At 36.5% G+C, this 25671-nt stretch overlaps 2 protein-coding genes across 4 annotated transcripts in view; both read right to left on the bottom strand.

The window, feature by feature from the left end:
• LOC129745155 (protein naked cuticle homolog) overlaps positions 1-25671 on the bottom strand; it is a 503284-nt gene that overhangs the window by 223153 nt on the left and 254460 nt on the right. The window lies entirely within an intron of this gene.
• LOC129745152 (maltase 2-like) lies at positions 5027-15157 on the bottom strand. Its single transcript, XM_055738066.1, has 3 exons — positions 14592-15157; positions 6192-6476; positions 5027-6130 (listed from the first exon to the last, which is right to left on the bottom strand). The coding sequence occupies exons 1-3, from the start codon at positions 15093-15095 to the stop codon at positions 5117-5119; spliced, it is 1803 nt and encodes a 600-aa protein (XP_055594041.1). The 5' UTR covers positions 15096-15157; the 3' UTR covers positions 5027-5116.

Raw genomic sequence — 25671 nt, forward strand, 5'->3', positions numbered from 1 at the left:
AATTTATATGAAGTTAATTTTTATTCAAACGACTAAGATAGATTTGACTTTTGGAGTGTCAAATTGACACTCTAAGTCGGAAAAGGGAGTTTTTTTTGTCCAGGCTTCCAGGGTTCACTAATTTTTATATGATTTGTGCTTACGTAAGAACTTTAACTATACACATAACACACGATGTATTACAGGACACGACTCATAACGTTCTTACTTAACGGAAAAAGGATATAAAGTTACTTTTTTGTCGACCGGTTTCAGGCTCGATGTTGCCCATCTACAGGACGATGTCCGACTGATTACACAAAGGATGATTACAGCTCCAGTTTCATACTTGATGTAGTATTCGTCGAATGCAATTGGCATTATGCGGATTTTTGTTTGATCAGGTTGAAGAGTGAAATGATCGGCGGCTTGTCTTCGTTCATCAACGGTTCGGCGGTGCTGATGAACATCGACTCCCAAGCATTCAGATGTGATGTTTTCCGTACAAAGTTCCTAAATTTGACCTTTTTCAAATCGACGGAATGGTCAAACTCTGTTGTGTGGGCGGCAACACTTCATTAATTCTCCCATTCTCAACGGCATTTTTGTGTTTTTTGAGACGGACTTTGAATTTACGGCGAGTTTGACCAATATAAATAGCCGGGCAGCTGCTGCATGGAATTTCATAAATTCCGGATCTATCCTCCTCAGGAATCTTGTCTTTAAGCGAGACTAGACGATCCTTAAGAGTGTTTCACTCTTGTATGCAGTTTTTAGACCATGCTGCAGAAGAATCTGGCTGATTCCGTTAGTCAATTTTGGATAAAACGGTAGACTAACTCTTTGCGATTCTTCTTTTTCCGGTGTTAGTGTTGTTGCATCACTTCGGTGCTTTTTTCGGGCATGCTTGTGAAGAATTTTACGAACGAAGTCATTGTCGTATCCATTCACAATTCCTGCAACAAAAATGTTTTGCTTCTCGTCTTCAAACTCAGGCTTTTCCATTGGAATATGTTACAGCCAATGTGCCATAGAGTGGAAGGCGGCTTGTTTTTGAGCACCAAAGTGATTTCCAGGGTTCGTCCATAAAAAAGGAAAGATGCAATATTAAAGAACTTTTGAATTCATTTAGGGTCCCCGAAGAAATTTTTGTTTTTTTAAAGCTTCTGAAAAAAGTAACAAGCATTCAAACTTGCAGTAGTGTCAAAATTACACTCTAATGCGGATGAAGGTTAAATAAACGATTTCACCAATTCACACGCATTTTCTCTTGACCAAATTTTGACCGTATCACCCTTTACTCTATAGACGATCCAAGAAGCTCTAGGGACACTACTTTTTTTACTTAAAATATTCTTTATTTATGTTATTTTAATACAAGGATTTGTTTTACATTCCAAGAGATGTGTTGTCGTAACATTTCAGCTTCGATTTTATGTAATATTAATTTTTGTTTTCAACATGAAAGTTTTTAAATGATAGTTTTGAAGCTTGGCTTCCGTTTTTGCTTATAATTATCCTAAACCTACATGCCTAACCTAACTTATAATAATCAATTGTTAAATATATCTCTTATCGTTGCATATTCTGAGACTCTCGTTTTAGCTATGAATTTTTCTTTGATTTTTAGAAATCTTGTTATCAGCAAGTCTATATTTGCTTTTTCGTGAACTGTGGTAGTTCTAGTACTTTTTATAAGATTCAATATAATTTTTAGAAACCTATTTTGTATGGTTTGTAACTTTTTTAAATGACTTTTTGCGCAAGTGTCCCAGATAGGAGCTGAGTAATCAATTACTGGAAGTACAATTTGTTTATATATGACTAATTTGTTTTTCAAATTGAGTTTAGATTTCTTATTTATGAGAGGGTACAATCTATTTAACATAATCAAACATTTGGTTCTAGTGTTTTCTACATGACGACTAAGCAGAAGTTTATAATCGTTTGTTAGTCCTAGATACTTCACAGAAGTAGACCATGGTAGTTGATTATTTTCAAGAATTACTTGGGTTTGTGGTTTATGTTTCCATGATTGGTTTAGTGGGAACAAGGTAATTTGTGTTTTCGCTGTATTCAGTTTTATCTTACAAGTATATGTATATTCCATAAAAACGTTGAGGCAATCTTGGAGTTTTTTAACCAATTGATTAGTTTTTCTACCTTTTACGGAGATAGCCGTATCATCCGCAAACAGGGATAGTTGGCCGTTATGCGGAGGTGGTATATCTGATGTAAATATTGAATAAAGAACTGGCCCAAGTATGCTCCCTTGGGGAACACCTGCACGGATTTCATATTCGTCTGATTTAGCGCCTTGAAGATGTACTTGGAATTTCCTATCAGTTAAATAGTTCAGTGTGATTTTAACAATATATGTAGGGAAGTTATACCTTACTAGTTTATGCACTAAGCCGTTCGTCCAGACGTTGTCGAAGGCTTTCTCCACGTCAACAAAGGCCATCGCTGTGGAGTTACTTAATGATTTATTACGTTTGATCATGTTAACTACTCTAGCTAGCTGATGTGATGTAGAATGCCCTTTACGGAAACCAAATTGCTCATTCATTAGGATGTCGTTTTGATCAATGTGCATTTGTAGTCTAGACAAAATGACTTTTTCAAAGACTTTACTTATTGATGACAACAAACTAATTGGTCTGTAACTTTTTGTACTTGTCGGATCTTTGCCCGGTTTCAAAATAGGAATTACTTTCGATTTTTTCCAGCACGTGCTGAAGTAGCTTAGATTTAAGCAGCTATTGAATATATTACACAATTGTGTTAGACTATTGTCGCTCAAGTGTTTTAGCACAATATTCATGATACCGTCTTCGCCAGGTGCCTTCATATTTTTCATACATTTAATAGTTGATTTCATTTCTTGAACAGTTATTCTTTTATCATTTGGAAGGTAGCAATTAGTATTTTTCAAAGTTTCAATAGTTTGGTTAACAGTGTTTTCCATCTGGCTAGACATAGAAAGACCTATTTCATGTGATTTTACAATATTTTTTGCTATAGCATTGGCCTTTTCATTCGGAGTTATTAATATTTCATTATTACATTTTAGGTGAGGGATCGGTTGTGGTTTAGTTTTAAGAATTTTTGCCAATTTCCAAAAAGGCTTAGAATAATCTTTCAATTTAGCTAAAGCATCATTAAAGTTTTTATTTTTTAGAGTAAACAAGCGATTTGCGATTATTTTCCTCAGCCTATTTATGTAAGTATTTACAAAAGGATTCCTAGTTCTTTGGTACTGACGAACAAATATATTTTTTTACGTATAAGAAGTTTAGTGAATGAATCTATACCTAGTACACTGATGTTAACTGGAACTTCCTTGATGTTTATAGCAACTGCAGCTTGGATAACTTCGATGAAATGGGCCAACGTTTCTTCTACGCCGGTGATGGAGTTGATAGCCGGATTGGGATCGAGGCGGGCATCGATGGTACTATTAAGCCTCTCCCAATTGACGTGATGGTAATTCCTTCGCGTGAATGGTTATCTTGTAGTTTCCAGGGCCCCTACCCTGATGCTGACAGGAAAGTGGTCGGAGTCTAGTTCTCTGATGGTGGATGCTTCGCTTATACCAGATGTTAAATTCGAGAGGAATATATCCAAAGTAGAAGCTGAGCCTCTCGGTGGGAAATGTGTAGGAGACGGTGAATGATGAACTGCATAAATACCATGTTGAAGATCCTCCATCAACAATTTTCCGTTAAAATTTGCTCTTGTGTTGCCCCAACTAGGATGTCTTGCATTTAAGTCCGTACCGATGATATATTTACAGTTGACATGAGCCAACTTTTTCAAATCCTGTTTAAAGAGCAGATCACTTCCGTCGCTAGTCTTCGCTTGCCTTCCAAAGTAAGCACTGATGAGCCTTAATTTACCCATGTTCGTGTTTAATTCCACTCCAATAGCCTCAATGACTTGTGTATTGAAATGGGGTAGAGATTGGAATTGAACTGACTTTTCGATGATAATTGCTACCCCGCCCCCGTTCGAACCTTCTCTGTCGCAACGAACAATGGAATAGTTGGGGATGGTCATTTTAATGTTGGGTTTTAAATGAGTTTCTGTTATTAAGGCAATTTTGATCTTTTTATCCATAAGGAACTGGGTAAATTCGATCACTTTAGGTTTAATTGACCTAGCGTTCCAATTGATAATGCGGATTTGGCTCGCGTCCATATTGGATAATAAAGACTCCTAATGTTTCTACTTGATCTTGCCGAGTGCGGCATTTTCTTAATTTGTCAGACATCTCCAAGAAAATACTGACCAATTGTGCTGGAGAATACATATCACTATTTTGGTGATTGTTTTGACTCACCTGGGGAAATTCGGAAGGATTTGGGGCTGGCTGACTCCTATCCAGTTGACGGGGCCATATAGGGACACTACAGGAGAAACTTATATTTAAGTTGTTAAGCTCTTCTTGAAACCTTATCCGGCTTTAATAAACATAGAGCATCCACTTCATTTAGAATGAAATATGTTTTAGATGTAAGGCCGAAAAATTTCCTCACAAAACACTCCACAGTCGATGATATTGAAGGACTAAATCAAGCACAAACCGGATTTGTATTCAAAATACTGAATAATGAAAAAGCAATCCTTGGTCTGAGAGTTAAGTTTAAATATCAATTAAGTTTAAACTAGAGTTGTACCGAACAAAAGCATTTGACCAACGACCGAATGCCAAAAGTTCATATATCACCAATCGAACATTCGATTGAATATTCAATGAACTCACAAATAGTTGTTTTTTTCCTAAATTCCTACTACATTCTTTAAAAAACCGCTCGTTGAAGTTTTTTTCAAATTTTTTTCTACAAGTTCGAAAATTAATCCTAAGCTAAGATAATCTTCACAATTCTAGCAAGGATCATTATGAACTGTTTGAAGTTTTTAGAATCAAAATCTGTCACAGGGCTATCACGATGCCAAAATAAGTATGTACGAGCTATATTTTTATAATCAAAGATCGTGACACTACCGACTGGTTGCAACATCAAACAAAAAGTACACAATAATATAGATTCAGTCATAAATTTATTAAACTAAAATTTGTATCAACCACTATAGTACACACTCGTTATAAATAAACTCCACCTTTCGCAAAAGGTTACTGGAACAGAGCTCTCAAAACGGCTGCCAGCAATAGAGCCAACGATCCAGTTACGACCGCACTACCGCTGATGACCTCGAACACTACCGCGTCGTAGCTGCTCAGGACCAAGCTTTCGACGTTGGCAATCTCCTCGCCTGTAACGAACTTGGACTCCGGGGTACTGAGCACCACCTTCAGCTTATCGGCGGCTTCGTGGAGGTTCTTGATGTTCAACTGCACCTCAGCCGAGTTCAGATTGACTACGACGGCGTACGAGGTGTGATCGGCCAGGGTTCGGGTGTAGCCGAATACGTTGTTGATGAGCGATTTCGAAGCAAACTCTCCGTGCATGAAAGTATGAGTTTTGCGAAGAGCGATTAGATTTTTGTACAGATTGTACATGCTCTTGGGATTGCTTTTCTGGGCAGCTAAGTTCAGCTCTTTGTAGTTCGTGTGCACTGGGAGCCAAGGTTTATCTGAGGTTTCGGTTGTGAAGCCAGCGTATGCTGTATCATCCCATTGGAACGGAGTTCGCACCGGGTCTCTGGTGTAGAGCTGATAGATTTCTGCGTTGGTGTTTTTTGCCTGCGGATCTTGGGTGTCCTCGAAGCTGATGTCTCGGTAATCTTCCATGCCGATTTCTTCACCGTAGTAGACGACGGCAATTCCTGGTAGAGTCATTTCGAGGACGGCAAAACTGGCAGCACGTTCCCGTCCGAAGCGAGAAGCGATTCTTGGACGATCGTGGTTTCCTAGCACCCAATTGGCATTTGCTCCAGCAGGCATGTTGTCCATCCACTCGTCAATAATTTCCTTCAGCTGATCAGCATTCGAGGCATTTGTCACCCGGTTGATCATGGCGAAATTAAACGGAATATGGGCACCTTTTCGCTCTCCGTCACCGTACCAGCGCATAGTTTGCTCCACATTTGCGTAGGCTTCCGTCATCATCAATTTGGTGCTAGTGCTCTTCGCGGACCATTGATCGAACATTGTGCGCCAATCGTAGATTAAATCGTATGATTCGTCCTGGAAAAACAAAGATGATTGTTTATTAACCATTCTAATGAGTTTCAATTTAACAAATTACCAAGTTCATGGTCAAATTGTGATGCATGTTCTCGTAGAACAGGGGTCTGGTCGGATCCAGCAGCACTTCATCGGCATAGCTTTGATCCTCGAAGGCGTGGTTGATGGCATCGATTCGGAACCCGTCGACTTCCTTCTCGAACCAGAACTCCATCATTTCGGTCATCTCAGCCTGCACCTTTTCGTTGTGGTAGTTCAGATCGGGCTGCCCGGCATCGAACTGATGCAGGTAGTACTGGGTTTGACTTGGCAACTTGGTCCAGGCATCGGTGTGGAACACGGATTGCTGGAAGATCAGATAGATTTATTTTTCATTACTCTAGATTTTCCTTTAAACCCGTAGCGTTAACTTGGAAAGGTTGATTAAATCAATTTCGCAAAAAAAAAGAAGATTTTGGGTATGTGTTTTCCAAAGAAAAACATTAATAATTTAATTTTAAACTCACCCAAAGTTTCAATAATCTTTAAAAAAATATTCTTACTAATTATAAATTAAAGCCCCTCCACCCTCGCTTAAGTTGGAGGGGTTTGTAACTAATATAAAATCCATCTCCGGCCGCAAAAAAAATAAAGATATAAATTTTCCTGTTGATCGGTTCAGCAGTTTTCGAGTCTAAAGGAAACAGACAGACAAACAGACAAGCATTCATTTGTAAACAATTACCAGATTATTCTTCAAAAAATCATGTTTTATAGATAATTAAGATCTAAATCCAACAAAAGGTACCAAATCACCTCAAAAGGAACAATAGGTTCAATGTATGAAATTTCGGTCATCCATTTTTTTTAATTTATGAATAACGGTAAAGCCTAGGATTAAAATTTTTAGTGCAACTTGCATGTAAGATCATCAACTATAAATGTTTTTTTTCTGAACAACATCAAACATCCATGCAATTATGAGAAAAACATGGTTTAATAAAAACCCCGTTAAATGGGTCCCAAGAAGGGCACCTCAGATATCAGTTATCAGAAAAGGGTTAGGCTTAAAAGCGGCACGTTATCTATACAAACGGGAAAATTGTGCATAGGCTTTTTTTTGAAGATTTCATCATATACCTGAGAAATCTGAAACCCTATCAAAAGGATGAGAAAATAAACTCAATGTATTGACAGAATTAAATCATTAGGCCGCAGCATGCTTTATATGCAAAAATCAAATATATACATTTTAACGACCTTCTATAATTTTTTTAATTGTTTTTGTTCTGACAAAAACAACAAAAATTTTGATGGCGTTTATTCCAGTCCTGAATAAGCGTAACAAGTTTTAATTTTTTCATGAAATTTTGAATGGAAAAAAACAAAAGTTTTTGTTCAAATATCGCTAAAGATGTACTGAAAGTTCACGAAAATATATATTGGGATTCTATTTATTCCTCAATTTTTGCAGAGCATTTCATGTTTAAAATCAGATTTAATACACTTGACAGTGGATTGTAGCCTTTCTTACAGCCTGTATATTATATTTGGATACACATGACACAAAATAATAAACAAATGTTAAATTTATGAATTATAATATTCATATGAATAACATAATTCAAAACTTATTGGAAATGTTTGAATGACTGAATTCTGGAATATCTTGTATGTTCCCGGTTCTATGACATTATGATCTTACAACTATAAAATAGAAGAGGTCTTAAATAAAGAATACAATTTAAAAAGATGCCTTACCATGTGTTTCAAATAATTCAACCTCTCACGTGAAGGAAGCGAATATATTGAAAACAAAAATTGAGTAAAATTACAACTGCTAGAGTAGAATACGATGCTTCAACGTAGGTTTCAATAATTGATCGATTTAACTATAGATTTAAAACATTTTGCAAACTCTGAAATGTCAATAATTACAATTTAATCATTTTGCCATTCTTGTCAATTTTGTCAATTTAATAAATTTTTTTTAAATTCCCCCGCGCCTGCTATAATTTTGCCAATTTTATCAATTTTGTAAACTTTGTTAGTTGAGAAAATTATACTACAGACCCCGTTCGATTTTGGCAACACGCTCGTACATTTTGTGTTGCCAAAATCGAATGTTGCCAAAATCGAACAGTTTTTTTTTCTTAACTTTTTTTCAGTTATTTTTACAAAATAACTGTTTTTATTATTAAACACGTTATTTTTGGTTAATTTTCGACCATTTGTAGTAATTTGTTAATTTTTTTCATCATGTTTTTGAAGCCTTTTCCATTTCAGAACACCTCACCATTTCAGAACATAAAAACGTATTTATGATATTTGTCTAAATTAAATTGGTCCTGTTATAACGAAAACTAAAAGGATAATGTTAATTCTGAAAACCGTTTGCACATGTGCCGAAATCGGATGTTGCCAAAATCGAATGTTGCCAAAATCGAATGTTGCCAAAAACGAATGGGTTCTGTAATTTTGTCAATTTTGCATTTTTTTCAATTAGGTCGTTTTCAATTTTGACAAATAATAATTTAAGTCAATTTTGTGATTTTTTTTTCTTTCCAATTTCGTAAATTTTACGTATTTGGCCCTAATGACCCATATGGACATATTTTGGTGAGTTTCATCCAATTTATTAATTGTTTCGTCAATTTTGTGAATATCTCATCTAAATTTTGTCAATATATTTTGTCATTCGTGTAATGTTTTTCTTTCATATCATTTTTGTCGTTTTGTCATTTTTGTCATTTTTGTCATTTTTGTCATTTTTGTCAATTTTGTCTTTTTTTGTCAATTTTGAAATCTTTGTCATTTTGGTCAATTTTGTCTATTTTTTTCAGTTTTGTCAATTTTTTCAATTTTGTCAATTTTGTCAATTTTGTCAATTTTGTCAATTTTGTCAATTTTGTCAATTTTGTCAATTTTGTCAATTTTGTCAATTTTGTCAATTTTGTCAATTTTGTCAATTTTGTCAATTTTGTCAATTTTGTCAATTTTGTCAATTTTGTCAATTTTGTCAATTTTGTCAATTTTGTCAATTTTGTCAATTTTGTCAATTTTATCAATTTTATCAATTTTATCAATTTTGTCAATTTTGTCAATTTTGTCAATTTTGTCAATTTTGTCAATTTTGTCAATTTTGTCAATTTTGTCAATTTTGTCAATTTTGTCAATTTTGTCAATTTTGTCAATTTTGTCAATTTTGTCAATTTTGTCAATTTTGTCAATTTTGTCAATTTTGTCAATTTTGTCAATTTTGTCAATTTTGTCAATTTTGTCAATTTTGTCAATTTTGTCAATTTTGTCAATTTTGTCAATTTTGTCAATTTGGTCAATTTTGTCAATTTTGTCAATTTTGTCAATTTTGTCAATTTTGTCAATTTTGTCAATTTTGTCAATTTTGTCAATTTTGTCAATTTTGTCAATTTTGTCAATTTTGTCAGTTTTGTCAATTTTGTCAATTTTGTCAATTTTGGCAATTTGGTCAATTTTGTCAATTTTATCAATCTTGTCGATTTTGTTAATTTTGTAATTTTTTTCGATTTTGTCGATATTGTAAACTTTGCCAATTTTTTCTCAATTTTATTAATATCTTAATTTTGTTAATTTTGTCAATTTTGTGAATTTTGTAATTTTTGTCAATTTTTCCAGTTTTGTCAACTTCGTTAATTTTTTCAAATTTGGCAATTTTGCCAATTTTGTCAATTTTGTCAATTTCATCAATCATGCCAATTTTGTCAATTTTTTATTTAAGTCAATTTGGACAGTTATTTTTCTGTTTCATCAATTTTTACTATATGTTTTGTCAATTTAGTGAATTTTGAGAATTTTCTTAATAACAATTTAAACTCAACAGTATTTAAAATATGTTTTTTTAATATTTGTCTTCAACAACTTGTCAGGATACATGCTACTATTAGATGAATTGATTCCAGTATGACATAATTTTTTTCCAATAAGATTCTATTTTCCCTACCCAGGATGAGATCAGGACGTACGGCCAAATGTAAACAAATCGAGTTGTCAGCTGGGTGAAAAAGTACCGTTCGAAGATCTACATTACAGCTCAATTTCTTCTTTTGTAACCCCGAAATTTCCAAAAAAAAACCTGAAGGGGAGGTTAAATAAAGTTTGAAATATTTGATGTAAATTTGAAAAAATAAAAAATCCTAAAGATTACATTTTAATCATCAAATTTTGCAAGATGGGAGTTATTTCACCTTTTGTATTCTTGATTTTAATTTTAATTATTTGATGAAAAAATACTTGATTTAAAGATTTTGTTCAATGATTTAATATGCAAATTTGTTGCACACAAACTTTTGTGCAATTTATTCCAATTTTATTTGTATTTCGTATCATTTTTTTACTATACCGCCCCCTCCCACTCCCCCTCGCGATGTTCCAACATGATTGGATTAGATGTTCTGAAATTCCAAACGCGTTTTTCTCGTTCCGAGCTAACTGCTAGTTTCGCTCTTATAAAGGGTTACACTAGATTTGTTTACATTTGGCGCGTTCTCTCTTTTCCAAATTTACTGCAAAATTACCTGACAGATTCCCGCTTGGGTTGTACCTAACCCTTCTAAAATTTTAGCACAGAACTATCGTGGTTTGGGCACAGGCTAAAAGTTTGAGTAAATGCTACCAAATGGAGAAATCAATATCGAAGCCCGCCATCGCTGCAGAAGAATGCGATGTGGGGTTCAAGACCCATCGATTGGAGATAAGAAATCATCATTTAGGGAAGAATGCCACGATGTGGTAAATTCCTGGCAAAAAAAAAATAAAAAAAAAAAAGAAATCATCATACCCCTTTATGAAAATCCATATTTACAAATTATGGTGCTTTAATTTCGGTTCCAAATTTTTGAAACCGGTTCCAAATTTGTTGATCTGGTAAAAATATAAAATTTTTATTTTAAGCTAGTAGATATCTTCGCATTCCTCCTACTCGTTTTGTCGGTATGATGACATCGTGAGTGGGAGTGAAGGCTGTTATTGTTACCAAAACACATAGCGAGCGCGCCCATCGTTTTCATGACGTCATGTACAATTTGATGTCATATGTACGATAATCTTAATTAGTGATTGTTGGATGTTGCTAGCAAGCCAAATAGACACGTTTTTTGGAGTGACCATGCTATGACAATTTGTATGAATGATTTTTTAACTAATTTGTATTTTTTTCTTTCTTTTATAGATTAAAGAAGGAAAAAAATTATCAGAACTCGTCGAGCTGATTCGATAGGTACCTATAAAGGTATATCTAAGACCCATAATTAATGATCTCCTAAATCGACCGATAACTATAGCTTTCTGAAAGAAAGGCAAAAACCTTAAACCTTACTTGTACCCCAGAAATAATATTCAATGTCACGACAAAAAAAAATCATTTTGTTTTTCAAATTTTTGGGTTTGAACTGCTTATACTTAGCTTCTTCTCATGTTATCAAAAAATGAAGCTTGAGAATAGGCAAAACCAATAATCAAAGACAACCTTCATTTCAAGCTTATTTTAATTTTGAATGATTTAATACACAATTATTTCAACATTAAATCATCTAAAATTTTACACTGATATTTGGTGTCACAAAAGACATCGAAAAAATAAATGAGAGCAAAAAGTCACTTTTTGCAGTGGTCTAATAATCATAGAACGTAGTTATTTGACATCAAAAATTGCGAAAAACTTGCGAAAAACATCAAAAATTGCAATCGAGCGCAACATTAATGGTTAAAATCGGTCATTTTTTGACGAAACGGCATGTATTTCACATTGAGTGTTCTGGTCGGACATTTAGTCGCCTCATTAAAACAGTGATGAATATCACCCTTAAAAAAGTTAGCCAATTTTTGAATCTTAATAACATTTACATCTTAACTTTAATTGAAATGAAACCTTCGAGTGAAATATTTATCATAATTTAGGCTTTAAGAAAACCCGTTTTTGAAAGAAATCGTTCAAAGGAGACAAAAGTTATTGACGAAAAACTGTTTTTTTCATGTTCCTCTCGAACAAAATGTCTCAAAATCTCATACAAACTTCAGGCTCGTTGAGCGACCCCTTCCCGTGGTTCGATCTGGCCCAAATTTGGCATGAGATCTTGTACTAGACCCAGGATCAATTTTAGCCTGCAGCGTATAATTTTTTCAAAAGTCGAGTCATTTGGGGCAGTCTTGTGCATATACAATCACGCGTTTTCGAAAACTAAGCACTTGATAATTTTATTAGTCACTTTTGAACGGCGCAATAGATGGCACTGTTTCAAGACAATTTTCAATGTATTTTTGGGATGTGCTGCTTGTTTGTCTGTTCTCTGTGGATTAGAATAGAACCCGCATTTTTACAGCTTCCATACAATATTAGCTTAGCTTAGCTTAGCTTAGCTTAGCTTAGCTTAGCTTGTTTGACTACTCACATCCACCTTTGAACAATGGAACCCGAAATATTTTTACAGCTTCCATACAATATTTATTGCGAAGTTCGTTAACTTTTTGAGCAAATGGAACCAAACGTCGCATGGGAGGATATTTGGATGCGGAAAAAGACTCTATGGTTGTTTTAGACCCCTAACCCCTAACCAGCTAACAAATTTGAAGAAAAGAGGGGGCCACCACAGTTTTTATTAAAGATGGTGAGAGGTAAGTCGAAAGCACCAAATTTTGTACATATGGGATTGTATTGTGATACGTGTTATATTTTTATAATTATTTGGGAACCTTCCTTTTATCCGTTGAATGATATAGGAAAAGGAGCCTCATATATTTTAATTGGATATCTAAAGAATTATGTAGTCAAACGAATGAAACCAACATGAGTGGGGAAGGGGATTATGGATGGAGAAATGTGTCTATGCTTATTCGGGGGGATGAATAGAGATAAAGGGGACTTCATGCAATTTTTCGATTACATTTTAAGCGAATGTACTCTAATTTATCATAGGAAATATATGAAAACAAGAATTTAAGACTCCTTTTTTCTTTTCAACGGTGAGCTAGAGAAGGAAGAAAGGTGACTCCATATTTTTTTTAATAACTTGAGAAATAATCGAGCAAATATTGCATAGAAGGGGAGAGTACGAGAAATGTTATCTTGATTAATAAACACGTGAGCTCTCATAATTTTATTTTCCATCACTTAGAAAGTGATCAAGCAAATGGAACTAAATGTGGCTTGGGAGAAGATTTTTTCATTAAGAAAATTTTAGTTTTACTTTCAGATACAAAACGATTGTTGGAATAAAAAAGAAGATGTAGCAAAGCGCACCGGGTCAGCTAGTTCAATCAATTGAAAACAACGAATGAGCTCCGCATGTTTATGACTGAACCCAGTTTGGAACCTACGAACGTTCATTAATAAAAATTAATAATTCTACTATGATTTTTTAAGTACGGGAAATTTGGGCATGACGAGCTTAAGAATAGTTTAAGCATCGAATCTACGTGAAAGCTTGAGACTTACCTTGATATACATAGGTACATATGAGTAGAGAGGAAGACATTTGAAATTTTGATATGCCAAAGTCACCTTATGAAAATTTGTGTTTAGTAAGCAATTTTCAGAAACAACTGAAACGATCAACGTGAAACTCAGAGTGTAGCCGTTTACAAGATTGGGAATGATTTTCAATGTTCTTTCAAACCCCTCCAAATCCAAAAAAAGAGGGCTCCAATAAAAATTTATAAAAAACTTGACATAATTCGAACAATTTTCAAAAACTACTTAACCAATCAAAGTGAAATTTGACGTGTAGCCGTTTTCGAGACCGGAAATGGTTTCTATAGTACTTTAAAACCCCTTCAAATCCAAAGAATAGGGGCTTCCTTACAAAATTGATGACGATCATAACAATTCAAACAATTATCGGAAACTACTGTATCGATCATCGAGAAATTTAAAGTGTAGCCCTTTTCGAGACCGGGAATGGTCTCTTTAAATTTTTTCAAACCCTTCCGGGCTCCCATACAAAATTACTAGAAATTTTACGCAATTCGAACAATTTTCGGAAACTGCTGAATCGATCAACGTGAAATTTTGTTTGTAGCCGTTTTCGCGACCCAAAATGGTTTTCATAATAGTTTCAAACCCCACCAAATCTAAAAAGGGGGACTCTCATGAGAAATCAATACTAAAAATTGACACAATTTTAACAATTCGAGAAGGGTTATTGTTAAAAATTTATAAACGTAAGCGTTTTGACTTAATGAGACGATCTATTGAATTGACAAGTTTAAATTAAATGGGATGATATATTGTATTGATAAACGCTTCTCATTTTAATCAGAAAAAACCCTCATGTTCAATAAAAGTAACATACATTTTATTAACACCTGTGTCACCAGGTGTTGGGAAGAATCATCTAATAGGATGAAAATCTCTGCAAAAAAAAATCACCACGTGTCAGCCCTCTGATAACAAATATTAAATCCGAAATCCTCGATAACCCTTATAACCAACTTAGTTCACTGAACCTACCCAATTGTTCGGTGGCTTGTTATCGTCACTTCCATCCTTCCAAACGTAGTAATCCCGGTATTCGGGGTTTCCTTTGACAGCTTCCACAAACCACTCGTGCTGGTCACTGGTATGATTGGGCACAAAATCCAGGATAACCTTAATACCAAGCTCCTTCGCCTTCTTAATCAGAGCATCCAAATCTTCCATCGATCCAAAGATCGGATCAACGCTTCGAAAGTCTTGAATGTCATATCCGAAATCCTTCATCGGGGATTTGAACAACGGACTGAACCAAACTCCGGTGATTCCGAGATCGACCAGATGGTCCAGCTTTTCGGCGATACCCTGGATATCCCCCACGCCATCGCCGTTGGAATCTTTGAACGAACGGGGATAAATTTGATAGAACACTCCACCCTCCCACCAGTCCATTTCGCCATGGTCGTGATCGTCCTGTTTGACGGTCACCTTTGCGGCTGCCAGAGCCACCAAGGTCACAAACACTGTCACTGCTGCCTTCATCGCGATACCCCAAACACACTAAAACGGGTTGCCCTCCCCCCTCGAGGATTAGCAAGGTAAAAATTCCAAACGACTACTCCGATTGTTCGCGAAAACCGCTGTTTTATAGATGCTTTTCGTCTTATCAATGGGTTGTTATGCTCAGCGCAGAGTGATAAGACGAGATAATTTGTCCCCATCATCGTTGAGTTTTTTCGAACATTTAATGTTGGCCTGAGAAAATTGTGATCCTAAAAATTGTTTGAAGAATGATTGATAGAAAATTGTAACTTTTTATTTAAATAGTCATTATCTTAGTCTAAGTTAGTAATTTTATGACTAGGCGAAAATTGCTCGTAAAATCGAAAGCAAAAGCAACACAACGGAAAGCTGAGCAATGGCAGCACCATCTGTGTACAGTTGGAACACTACAGCGTCATATCGTCCTAGAACGATGTTATCAACATTGGTAATTTCACGCCCCTCTTGCAATTCAGCATCCAGAGAGCTTAGAACGACCCTAGCTCGATTGGTTTCCTCATGGAGATGTTTCAAGTTCAAGTTAACGTCATTTGGATTTACATTCACTGCAACTGCAAACCTTCCATTGCCCTCCAGCGACCGAGTGAATGCCAACACGTTATTCATCAGCGCAAAAGTCTTCAAATCTCCATGCCGGAAAGTGGGTTCTTTGCGCAGTCGAATCAGCTGTTGGTACAGTTTGTACAAACTTTTGGGTGCAGCCTTCTGCGCTGCCAAATTTACCTCCCGGAAGTTCGGATGAACCGGAAGCCAGGGAGTACTAGAACCTGGAGCAGCAAATCCGGCATGGGTAGAATTGTCCCACTGGAATGGGGTTCGCACCGGGTCTCGTGTGTTTGCCTGAAAATCTTCTTTAGGTCCATTGCAAGCCTGAGGATCGCGCGTTTCCTCCCAAGTGATGTCCCGGTTGTCCTCCATTCCGATTTCTTCACCCTATGAACAAAACATTCTATGAAATTAATTTCAAAAAAATTAACAAACACAACTCACATAGTAAACAACGGCTATTCCTGGCAACGTCATCTCCATAATGGCCATCGATGCGGCACGATCCCGCCCGAATCGAGAAGCAACCCGGGGACGATCGTGATTACCGAGAACCCAATTGGGACTCCCGTACTCTGGCATCGCTTCGATCCAGTCGTCGATCAGCCGTTTGTATTCCTCCGCTCTCGTTTCATTCGTAATCGTAGTGATAAAGTCGAAGTTGAACGGCATATGCGAACCCCGGTGCGTGTCGTTGCCGAACCATTTCATCAAATTTTCCAACGAAGTGTACGCCTCGGTCATCATGAAGCGGGTGTGCCCATCCCGAGCCTTGTACGAGTCGAAGATGTCCCGCCAGGAGTATACGATTCCGTAGTTTTCTTCCTGTAATAAATTTGATTAGAGTAAGATTAGAGTCGATTAGAGTTTGAAATCTTGAAGAGTAAATTGACATGGGTAAAACACAGTCAATCTGAAGTTGAAGTTGTTCCAGTATCAATGAATTGAACATATCTATTGAAAAGAAGAAGGAGCATCAAAATGTTGACAACCTCTGCAAACATTTTTGTAGCAATATTTCTCAACAAACTTTGTTGTACCGTAAACTGGGGGAACTTTGATCAGCGGGGTAACTTTGATCAACATGAAATTTTTGCAGATAATCATCATTAACTAAGTATAAAGGTAAAATATCTGAAAACTGTTTACTACGTTTGAAAGCCTGTAAACTGAGTTACAAATTAGCTAAATTTGGTTTGTTTAAGGAGATTTCTTATATTACTTAAACTATAATTTTAAAATCTTAAAATATCTGGTTTTATGAACGCTCACAAACAAACATCTCTCCTGATCAAATGTAAGCATTTAGGAGCAAATGGGTTGTTTAATGTGAAAGTTCAACTTCTTTCTTGGTTTAGTTTTGGTTTAAGTGTTGTTTTTATGGTCATTCGATGATAATTTTTGGATATTGATAAAAAACGGTCATTTTCCATGTAAAAGTCCCATAGAAAAAATGGCTAAAAACCCTATCATATGGTTTAGTATGAAAAAAAAATAACATGGGAACAGTACGAGGACTTACACACAAAATTTCTGAGCCTCCACTTAGCAAAAATAGGCGATTACTTTCGTTTAGCAATTGGACTCGTTTTACTAACACGATAGCATAAAGCGAATTTTGCTTGATTTTTAGTAAAAACTAAGTTTGTTGGCCGCTTTTTTGTTTGTAAGCAGCCGTTTTTGCCGCCGCTAAGAAAAAAAAGTCAGTAGGTACTGTTTGGAAGTTTGATACCGGCGGTACCTTTGGTGGCCAAGTGGAAGCATGAAGGTAAGAACCATTCCAAAACAAAATATTTTCCGGTTGTAATGTGTTGAATTCTCTATTTTTTCGACCAGGTTGCTGCTGTCAGTAACGGTACATCATCAACGACTGCGAATGTACGGGGAGGTTCCCGACCGAATGTAACTTCGGTGGTTCCTGTTGGCCGTAGATGTAACCATCCGGAAATCGGCGGTAAATAATCCGTTCCCACTAGAAAGTTATCGAAATATAAGTGACAAAAAAGTGTAAAGTGCAAATTCCGAAAAAAATAAAAACTTAAATTAAGCAAGTCAAATAATTTTTGTATTTTATTGAAAATCTGATCCCCTCCATATATTTCCAGAAGAAAAACAATAAATCTTGCAGTCTCGAACCCTGCACGATCTTTTTTACCGGTGTTTGCTTAAATTCCAGTAAAACATTCCGGCGGCTAACTTTTTCCAATGTTTGCTGACATTTTAGTAAAAAAAATTTTGCTGAATTGATTGCTAAATTTCTAGCTGGTCAAATTTGAGCAAAATTTTGCTAAATTCCGGCCTTGAAAATTTTGTGTGTAGGGAATTGCACGAAGGTAAAATTTCATTTGTTTTTGAGGCCAAAAAATATTGAAAAATGTTTATAATTTTACCCCTAAATGTATGCAGCAACATTGTCCATCTTTCGAGTATATTTGTTTTTGAAAGAAAAGGTTGAAAAATTCAATTAAGTCCAAACAAAAAATTACTGTTTTCGATGTTTTGAGCCTTCTGTGCTTAATGCCATCAAAATAATAAATTTTAATATGTTGAGATACGTAAAAACCATAGTGATCAAAGTTACCCCGAAACTCGAAATCTGGTTTTGTAATAAACAATTAATTATAACCACCAATGTCGTTTGAATTTACTGCAATCAATGATCATGTTTTATACTCCTCACCTCAGTAAGGGTTTTAAAGCTTTTAGGTATTACGAAAAACGTACCCCTTCCAAAATATTGAAAAATGAATGAAAAAAGTGATCAAAGATCCCCCAGTTTACGGTACGTTTCATACACATTATAGAATCATCGCATAATACTTGAAAAAAAAAAAATCAGTTCATCAAGGTTTTTTCTACACGGTTTTTTTACACGGCGGTTTTTGAGAGAAAATATCCCTGTCCTTTTAAAAGGAAAACACTTAGAGTCTTTTTGAAGTTGGGAAAATCTTAGCTCTGAGACTAAGAACATGAGACCTGAGACCTGAGACCTGAGACCTGAGAGCTGAGACCTTAGACCTGAGACCTGAGACCTGAGACCTGAGACCTGAGACCTGAGACCGGAGAAAAAGAGAGCTGTCACACAAGACCAGAGTCCTGAGACATAAGACAAGAGACATGATTCTTGAGACCTGAGACAAAAGACATGCGACCTGAGACCTAAGACAAGAAACCTGAGACCGGAGACCTGAGACCTCAGACATAAGACATGAGACCTGACGCATAAGACAAGAGCCATGAAACATGAGACCTGAGACCTGAGTCATGAGACTTTAGACCTGAAACAAGCTACTAGTGGTAGTACCGCGAGAAATTAGTTTAAATCCGATTCCAACTTGCGACCCCTCTAGCGAAAGGGTTTGACTTGTAGGTGACGAAAAATAGTGTCGCGAGATCGCTAGTACAAGCTACTAGTGTTAGTACCGCGAGAAGATAGTTTACCTCCGACTTCAACTTGCGACCCCTCTAGCGAAACGGTTTCACTTGAAGGTGACGAACAATAGTGTCGCAAGTCCACTAGTACAAGCTTCTAGAGTTAGCACCGACAGAAATTAGTTAAGCTCGATTTCAACTTGCGACCTGATTATAAGAAGTTTCGATGCGATTTTTTTTTTTGCAGTTACTTGATACTAGCTTGTACAACGTAGTACAAGTAGATTATTTCTACCAGTATTGACACTGGCTGCACAGCTAGTAGCTTGGCCTAGCGAACTCACGTCACAAAGTTTCGTCACCTACAAGTCAAAACCTTCCACCTGACCGGTGGAAAGTTTAAATCGGAGCTAAACTAATTTCTCGCGGTACTATCACTATTAGCTTGTACTAGCGAACTCGCGAGACTTTTTTTGGTCATCTACAAGTCAAACCCTTCCACTAGACGGGTCGCAAGTTGAAATCGGAGTTAAACTAGTTTCTTGCGGTACTAACACTAGTAGCTTGTCTCAGGTCTAAAGTCTCATGTCTCAGGTCTAATGTTTCATGGCTCTTGTCTAATGCCTCAGTCTCATGTCTCATGCCTCATGTCTCATGTCTCAGGTCTCAGGTCTCAGGTCTCAGGTTACAGGTCTCATGTCTCAGGTCTCATGTATCATGTCTAATTTCTAATGTTTCATGTCTCTTGTCTCAAGTCTCATTTCTCATGTCTCATGTCTCATGTCTCATGTCTCATGTCTCATGTCTCATGTCTCATGTCTCATGTCTCATGTCTCATGTCTCATGTCTCATGTCTCATGTCTCATGTCTCATGTCTCATGTCTCATGTCTCATGTCTCATGTCTCATGTCTCATGTCTCATGTCTCATGTCTCAGGTCTTAAATCTCAGGTGTCATGTCTTAAGTCTCAAATCTCAGGTCTCAGGTCTCATGTCCCATGTCTCAGGTCTCAGGTATCGTGTTTTATGTCTTAAATTTCTAGTATCAGGTCTCAGGTCTCAGGTCTCAGGTCCAATGTCCCATGTCTTTGGTCTCATTCTTCAGGTTTCAGGTCTCATGTCTCAGATCTCTGCTTTCTGGACTCAGGTCTCAGGTGTCATGGCTAAAGTCTCAAGTCTCAGGTCTAAGATCTCAGGTCTCATGTCTCTAGTCTACATTCTCAAGTCTTAGGTCTCAAGTCTCAAGTCTCAGGTCTCAGGTCTCAGGTCTTAAATGTCGAGTTATATGTCTTATTATTTCAAATTTCAGAGCCGCAGAATTTGAATGGTCTTTTTTACACGGTTTTCGGGAATTAGCACGGTTTTTTTATACACGGTTTTCGGGAATTAATACGGTTTTTATTACACGGTTTTTTACGCGGTTTTTATATCAGTGTAGAAAAAACCCTACTGTATTTACTTACCAAAGTGGAGGCAATATACATACACCCTTTTAACTTCTGGCTCAAGCGATACAAATTATAAAAATTGAACGATATTCAACACCTTATTCGTACATCCTGAAAGTATGTGAGAAAGCGCAAGTTTTGCTCTCAATGCATTCAAACTGTTGCCAGCAACAGTATTTGCTGCTTCTTCCATAGGACAATTGTTCCAAATGAACCATCTGATTTGTAGCAATCTGGTTACACTGCTTATCGCAAAGAGACCAACAAGGTTGTTTTCTCACTTGAACCCCGCGTGGGAGAACAAATTTGCTAACATGGCGGAGTATTTATCATATCCGATTAATACCGACTTTAAGTGACCATTTTTTTTTTCAATCCTGTACTTATTTGCTAGGACTTACGATTCACATTAACATTGTTAACGATTTGTGCGATCATTTCTAATGCAATTTTATGTTTACTGGGATACAGTCCTCCCACAATCATGGGTCACACACAATTATTAGTCACCGATCATTAGAACTGCTGATATCTACTTAACCAAAAGAAATTATATCATATTATTATTTTGAGTTAATCGACAATATCATAAAAATGCATTAAAAATATTAGTTGTGCGTTTTATAACAGTAAAACTGCTGTTTGAATACTCTTTATCAAAGGTGCCCAGCAAACATTTATGAAGGTATAACGCAGGAACAACAAAATTATTCAAACAAATATACCAGATAAAAAGATTGTATTAAACTTACCAAAATAGCATATAGCTACAAAAGTGGAGGCGATATATCTACATTGACAAGATTCCAGCGATTCGATTTTCCAAAAAGAAAAACAAAATAAACGAAAAAAAAAATTTCCTCGACCAAGATTTGAACTCCAGTCCACCGAGTTCGCAGTCCGGTATCTTACCACGACACCAACTCATCAGTTGGTTTTGTACACGCTACAGCTCTATAGGTGAGATTTTTTTTTTCTACCAACCGGTCAAAGGAAGAAACCAGAGAGTATCAATTGAAGCACCGCCCATTTATCGTAAATTAGTTCACTCAAATCGTAAATGTCGAATTAGCATATTCTTAACTTTTTGGAAACATATTAACGAATTGATTAAACTGCTATCCGATTCAATTTGTTTTGGGCAAAGCTTGTCGTAAATGAATGATAGAAAATCACTCAATACCAACGTGTTTACGATAGTTATTGAAAATGTCTTGATATTCGATTTGGATTATCATTTCTATTACGATTTCATGTTAGCTGGGTGAACTATAAGCTGTGAAACTATCACATAAAATTCCAATGTTATAAGGTTGACATCTTAAACCGTTAAGCCCCTTATGCGGGTATTTCAAAGATTCCAACCAAATGAATTGGTCCCATATAAGCACAAAAGAAGAGTTTACATTTTCCAAATAAAACTGAGAGAATGATATGCGAAAATTCAATAATATTTAGCAAAATTCATGCTTGTCCAACACCTCGCAAACAGAACAGAGCAGAGAACGAATTACACTTTTATCATTTCGGTTCCCGAGTGCACTGCTCAGCCGATCAACGTTCACAAATCTTTTTGCCGAGTGCGCCCGATTGCGGTTGCTCTGACGGTCGGGTGGACGTCGCTCGCTCTAAAGAAAAGAGAAGGAGCTGGCTAGAAAATTGTGCTCTAGCGACGCTGCTGTGTCGCTCAGTGTATCAAGCCAGAAAGATTTCAATGCAGGAATGTTTTCTTTAAAAAAGTCGCTATGCAGTGCGGAACAGTGCATCAGTCGAAGAGGTCCAATGTAGGTTTATGTATAAAATATTTTTGTACTTAGCCGGGCCGGGCACTTCCTGGCAAATTATTTGAAAAACATGGTGAAACCCGGGTAAATAATCTGAAATTTTCCATTCCAAAAACCGAGCAATATCCGGCCAAATCTGAGGAAATTCCAGACATTTATCTAGTGAAGAAAAACGACTTACATTTTTTTGTCGCAACACATCAGCAGTGTGACATTTATGTTTAAAGCATACGAAGGAAAGTTTTGATTTGATTTTTGATGAAACAAACTTTCACAAATCCAATTTTCGACAAACAATTTTTAACTGAATTCGATTTTCTTGTTTCATTTTCCAAATAATGTGGATAAAACTGGGCTAAATCCAAGTAGTTTTTTCACAATATCCGGGCATCCGCAAATTGCTGTACTTAGGTTTATGTACTTTAAATATCGTACGTGGGTAGCATTAATTTACAAATGCAGCAATTCGCAAAGTAACATTTACTAAAATTATCCAAACATCTTTGTCTATTAAACAAAACGTGAAAATTACACAGGGATCTGGGACAAATTTTAGTAATAAAACTGCAAAACTTTCACAAATCGTAAAATTTAGGATTTATCTTCCTTTACCGCTATGCTTTTGATATTTTTTGACCGAAGAAAGCTTTCGTAGTTAATCATTGGTCCTGGTGCAGAACATCAATCTAGAGGAACTCGCTCAGGAATGACCAGATAGGTGTTTTGAGCAAAGTTGTTAATTCGAATATTTTGATATAAAATTTAAAGAGGAGAGATTAAAAAATAGCGCGATAATAACAATAACTTTTTGTAAAGTTTTTTTTTTTATTTAACCGTATCTCCTTGGGTTAAGATTGTAGAACTTTGACATGTTAAGCAAAGTTGTGTGTTTTATTGAGATAAATAACTTTGTAGAAAAACTTAAGCTCTAAAATGCTAAACAAGAAAGTTATGATTTATATCTTGCTATTGGTGAACCTCTAAACTTTATATTTCATATCAAAATATGCGCTTTATTATACAGAGCAATATTGTCGAAGACACCAGCATTCTATCTTAACTACCTTTGGCGTTATTAATTTAGTTCCGTTAGATTTATTCTCTGCATTGTAAATTCTGACGCACTTCGAAACATCGATCCAGACGCAACCGATGAAGACAAACCGAGTTTTCTGTAAAGCTTCTCTTTCGCCCGAGTGCAAACGAATTTATCTGCACCGAGAACGCACTTCATCAGTTTGTTTGCTTCTCTTGCCCACACTTGGGTGGACGCTTGGTCGCTCTGGAGGTAACTGAGCGTTTTTTAAAGATTCTCCGTTTGGGAAAAGCACAGCGAAAAAAATACACGCTCTTACTCTGAACGGGCAAATCTGAGGAGCGATGCCAAGCATGGCAAAATTAAAGTGACCCATAATTGTTACAGAATCCACCAAGTTCCACACAATCATGGGTCACTTTTTCACAAGCAAAACAAAACATTTCTTGGTTGCTAGCTCAACCCAATTGCCCCTTGAACGTATACTAGCAAAGAATGCCCCTGAATGTTTGCCCGAAACTTGTTGATTTCATGTTGATATTAGGGTGTTGCCATGGACTTCTATGTGACTAATAATTGTGGGCAATATGACTAATAATTGTTACAAGCTTCAATTTTGACCCACAATTGTGGTTTTGAAAAACGTTGATTGTTTCGGTAAATTATTTTATTTTTCAACAAATTTAGAAACAAAATTATGTTTGAAATCAAAGAGGGAATGTTTAATGACTGAAATTCATGCAAAGCTTGATGTTTGGTCCACTAACACCCGAATAAACGAATATTTTGTGGTGAAATGATACGTTAAGTGACTAATGATTGTGGGGGGACTGTATATTTTAAATGGAGTTGAGCATAATTTACTATTTTTTTCGTATCTCAAATGGATGTAAAAATAAAAGTAGCCTGAAAGTGCTCTTGCCTTTCCCAGTTTCTCACTCCCAAAATTTACCTTAACCGAAAAAAACCCTGTAAAGTTGTCACAGGTAATCAGGACCATAGGAAGAACTAACTCATGGGGAAGGGGGTTTGGTGACCACATGCACAGCATTGACCGAGCGGATCAATTCATTCGAGTCTGTCTGTCTGGTGTTTGTTTCCATCCTCCTTTATCTTGTGATGTGATAGGGACGGACATGAAAACGTGTTTATTTTGTTTCCCTAAGTCATACGCAATGCGGTTGCGCTGGGAGGTTAATGCCGATGGTTTCAAATCGAATCACCGCCACTGGCCTTTACATCTTATGCCAATCGCGTTTATATAATGAGAACTCATGATTGGAGTAAACACTGAATTTTTGGTGTAACAATAAAGGGTGATACGGTCAAAATTTGGTCAATATCAACTTGACGTATTTCTTTCAATTTTGCATTTAAAAAACCTCAACACCCCACATTTTGAAGGTGTGTGTGTGTGAAGAATGTAGCTCCTATTTTGATTTTGTAATTCACTCTTCAGTTGTCAAAATGCCGTCCAAGGAAGAAAAGCAGCGTATCAAAATTTTGCTCGCGCATCGCGAAAATCCAAGCTACTCGCACGCAAAGCTGGCAGATTCGCTAAAAGTTGACAAATCAACCGTTACAAATGTAATTAAAGTGTTTGGGGAACGTTTGTCGACAGCTAGGAAGTCTGGATCGGGGGAAATCGAAAACCGGAAGCCACTGACACGACAAAGAGAGTTGCCGGTAGTTTCAAGCGAAACCCTAAACTATCTCTCCGAGATACCGCAAATAAGCTGGGTGTATCTTCTACAACCGTGCATCGAGCCAAAAAACGAGCCGGACTATCGACTTACAAGAAGATAGCGACTCCAGATCGCGATGATAAACAAAATACGACGGCCAAAGCGCGATCCCGAAGGCTGTACACGACGATGCTGACGAAGTTTGACTGCGTGGTAATGGACGACGAAACCTACGTCAAAGCCGACTACAGGTAGCATCCGGGACAGGAGTTTTATACGGAAAAAGGAAGGGGAAAAGTAGCAGATATTTTTAAGCACACGAAACTGTCAAAGTTCGCGAAGAAATATCTAGTATAGCAAGCCATCTGTACCTGTGGCTTGAAAAGCAGCATTTTCATAGCTTCCAGGACTGTCAACCAAGAAATTTACATGAAAGAGTGTTTGAATAAACGTCTGTTGCCTTTTCTGAAGAAGCACGGTTGTTCCGTACTGTTTTGACCGGATTTGACATCTTGCCATTACGGTAAAAAGGCCATGGAGTGGAACGCCGCCAACAACGTGCAGGTGGTTCTCAAGGACAAGAATCCTCCCAACACGCCAGAGCTCCGCCCAATTGAGAAATACTGGGCTATTGTCAAGCGGAACCTAAAGAAGACCAAAAAACTGCTAAGGACGAGCAGCAGTT

Source organism: Uranotaenia lowii, chromosome 2, assembly GCF_029784155.1.
Source record: "Uranotaenia lowii strain MFRU-FL chromosome 2, ASM2978415v1, whole genome shotgun sequence".
Classification (NCBI taxonomy): domain Eukaryota; kingdom Metazoa; phylum Arthropoda; class Insecta; order Diptera; family Culicidae; genus Uranotaenia; species Uranotaenia lowii.

What these genes read in the sequence shown, in the direction of transcription:
- LOC129745152 (XM_055738066.1), bottom strand. Translation starts at nt 15,095, where the DNA reads ATGAAGGCAGCAGTGACAGTGTTTGTGACCTTGGTGGCTCTGGCAGCC. An exon ending in ACAAGCCACCGAACAATTGG is followed by an intron (nt 6,477 to 14,591) that starts GTAGGTTCAGTG and finishes CTGATCTTCCAG; the next exon opens with CAATCCGTGTTCCACACCGA. An exon ending in ACAATTTGACCATGAACTTG is followed by an intron (nt 6,131 to 6,191) that starts GTAATTTGTTAA and finishes TTGTTTTTCCAG; the next exon opens with GACGAATCATACGATTTAAT.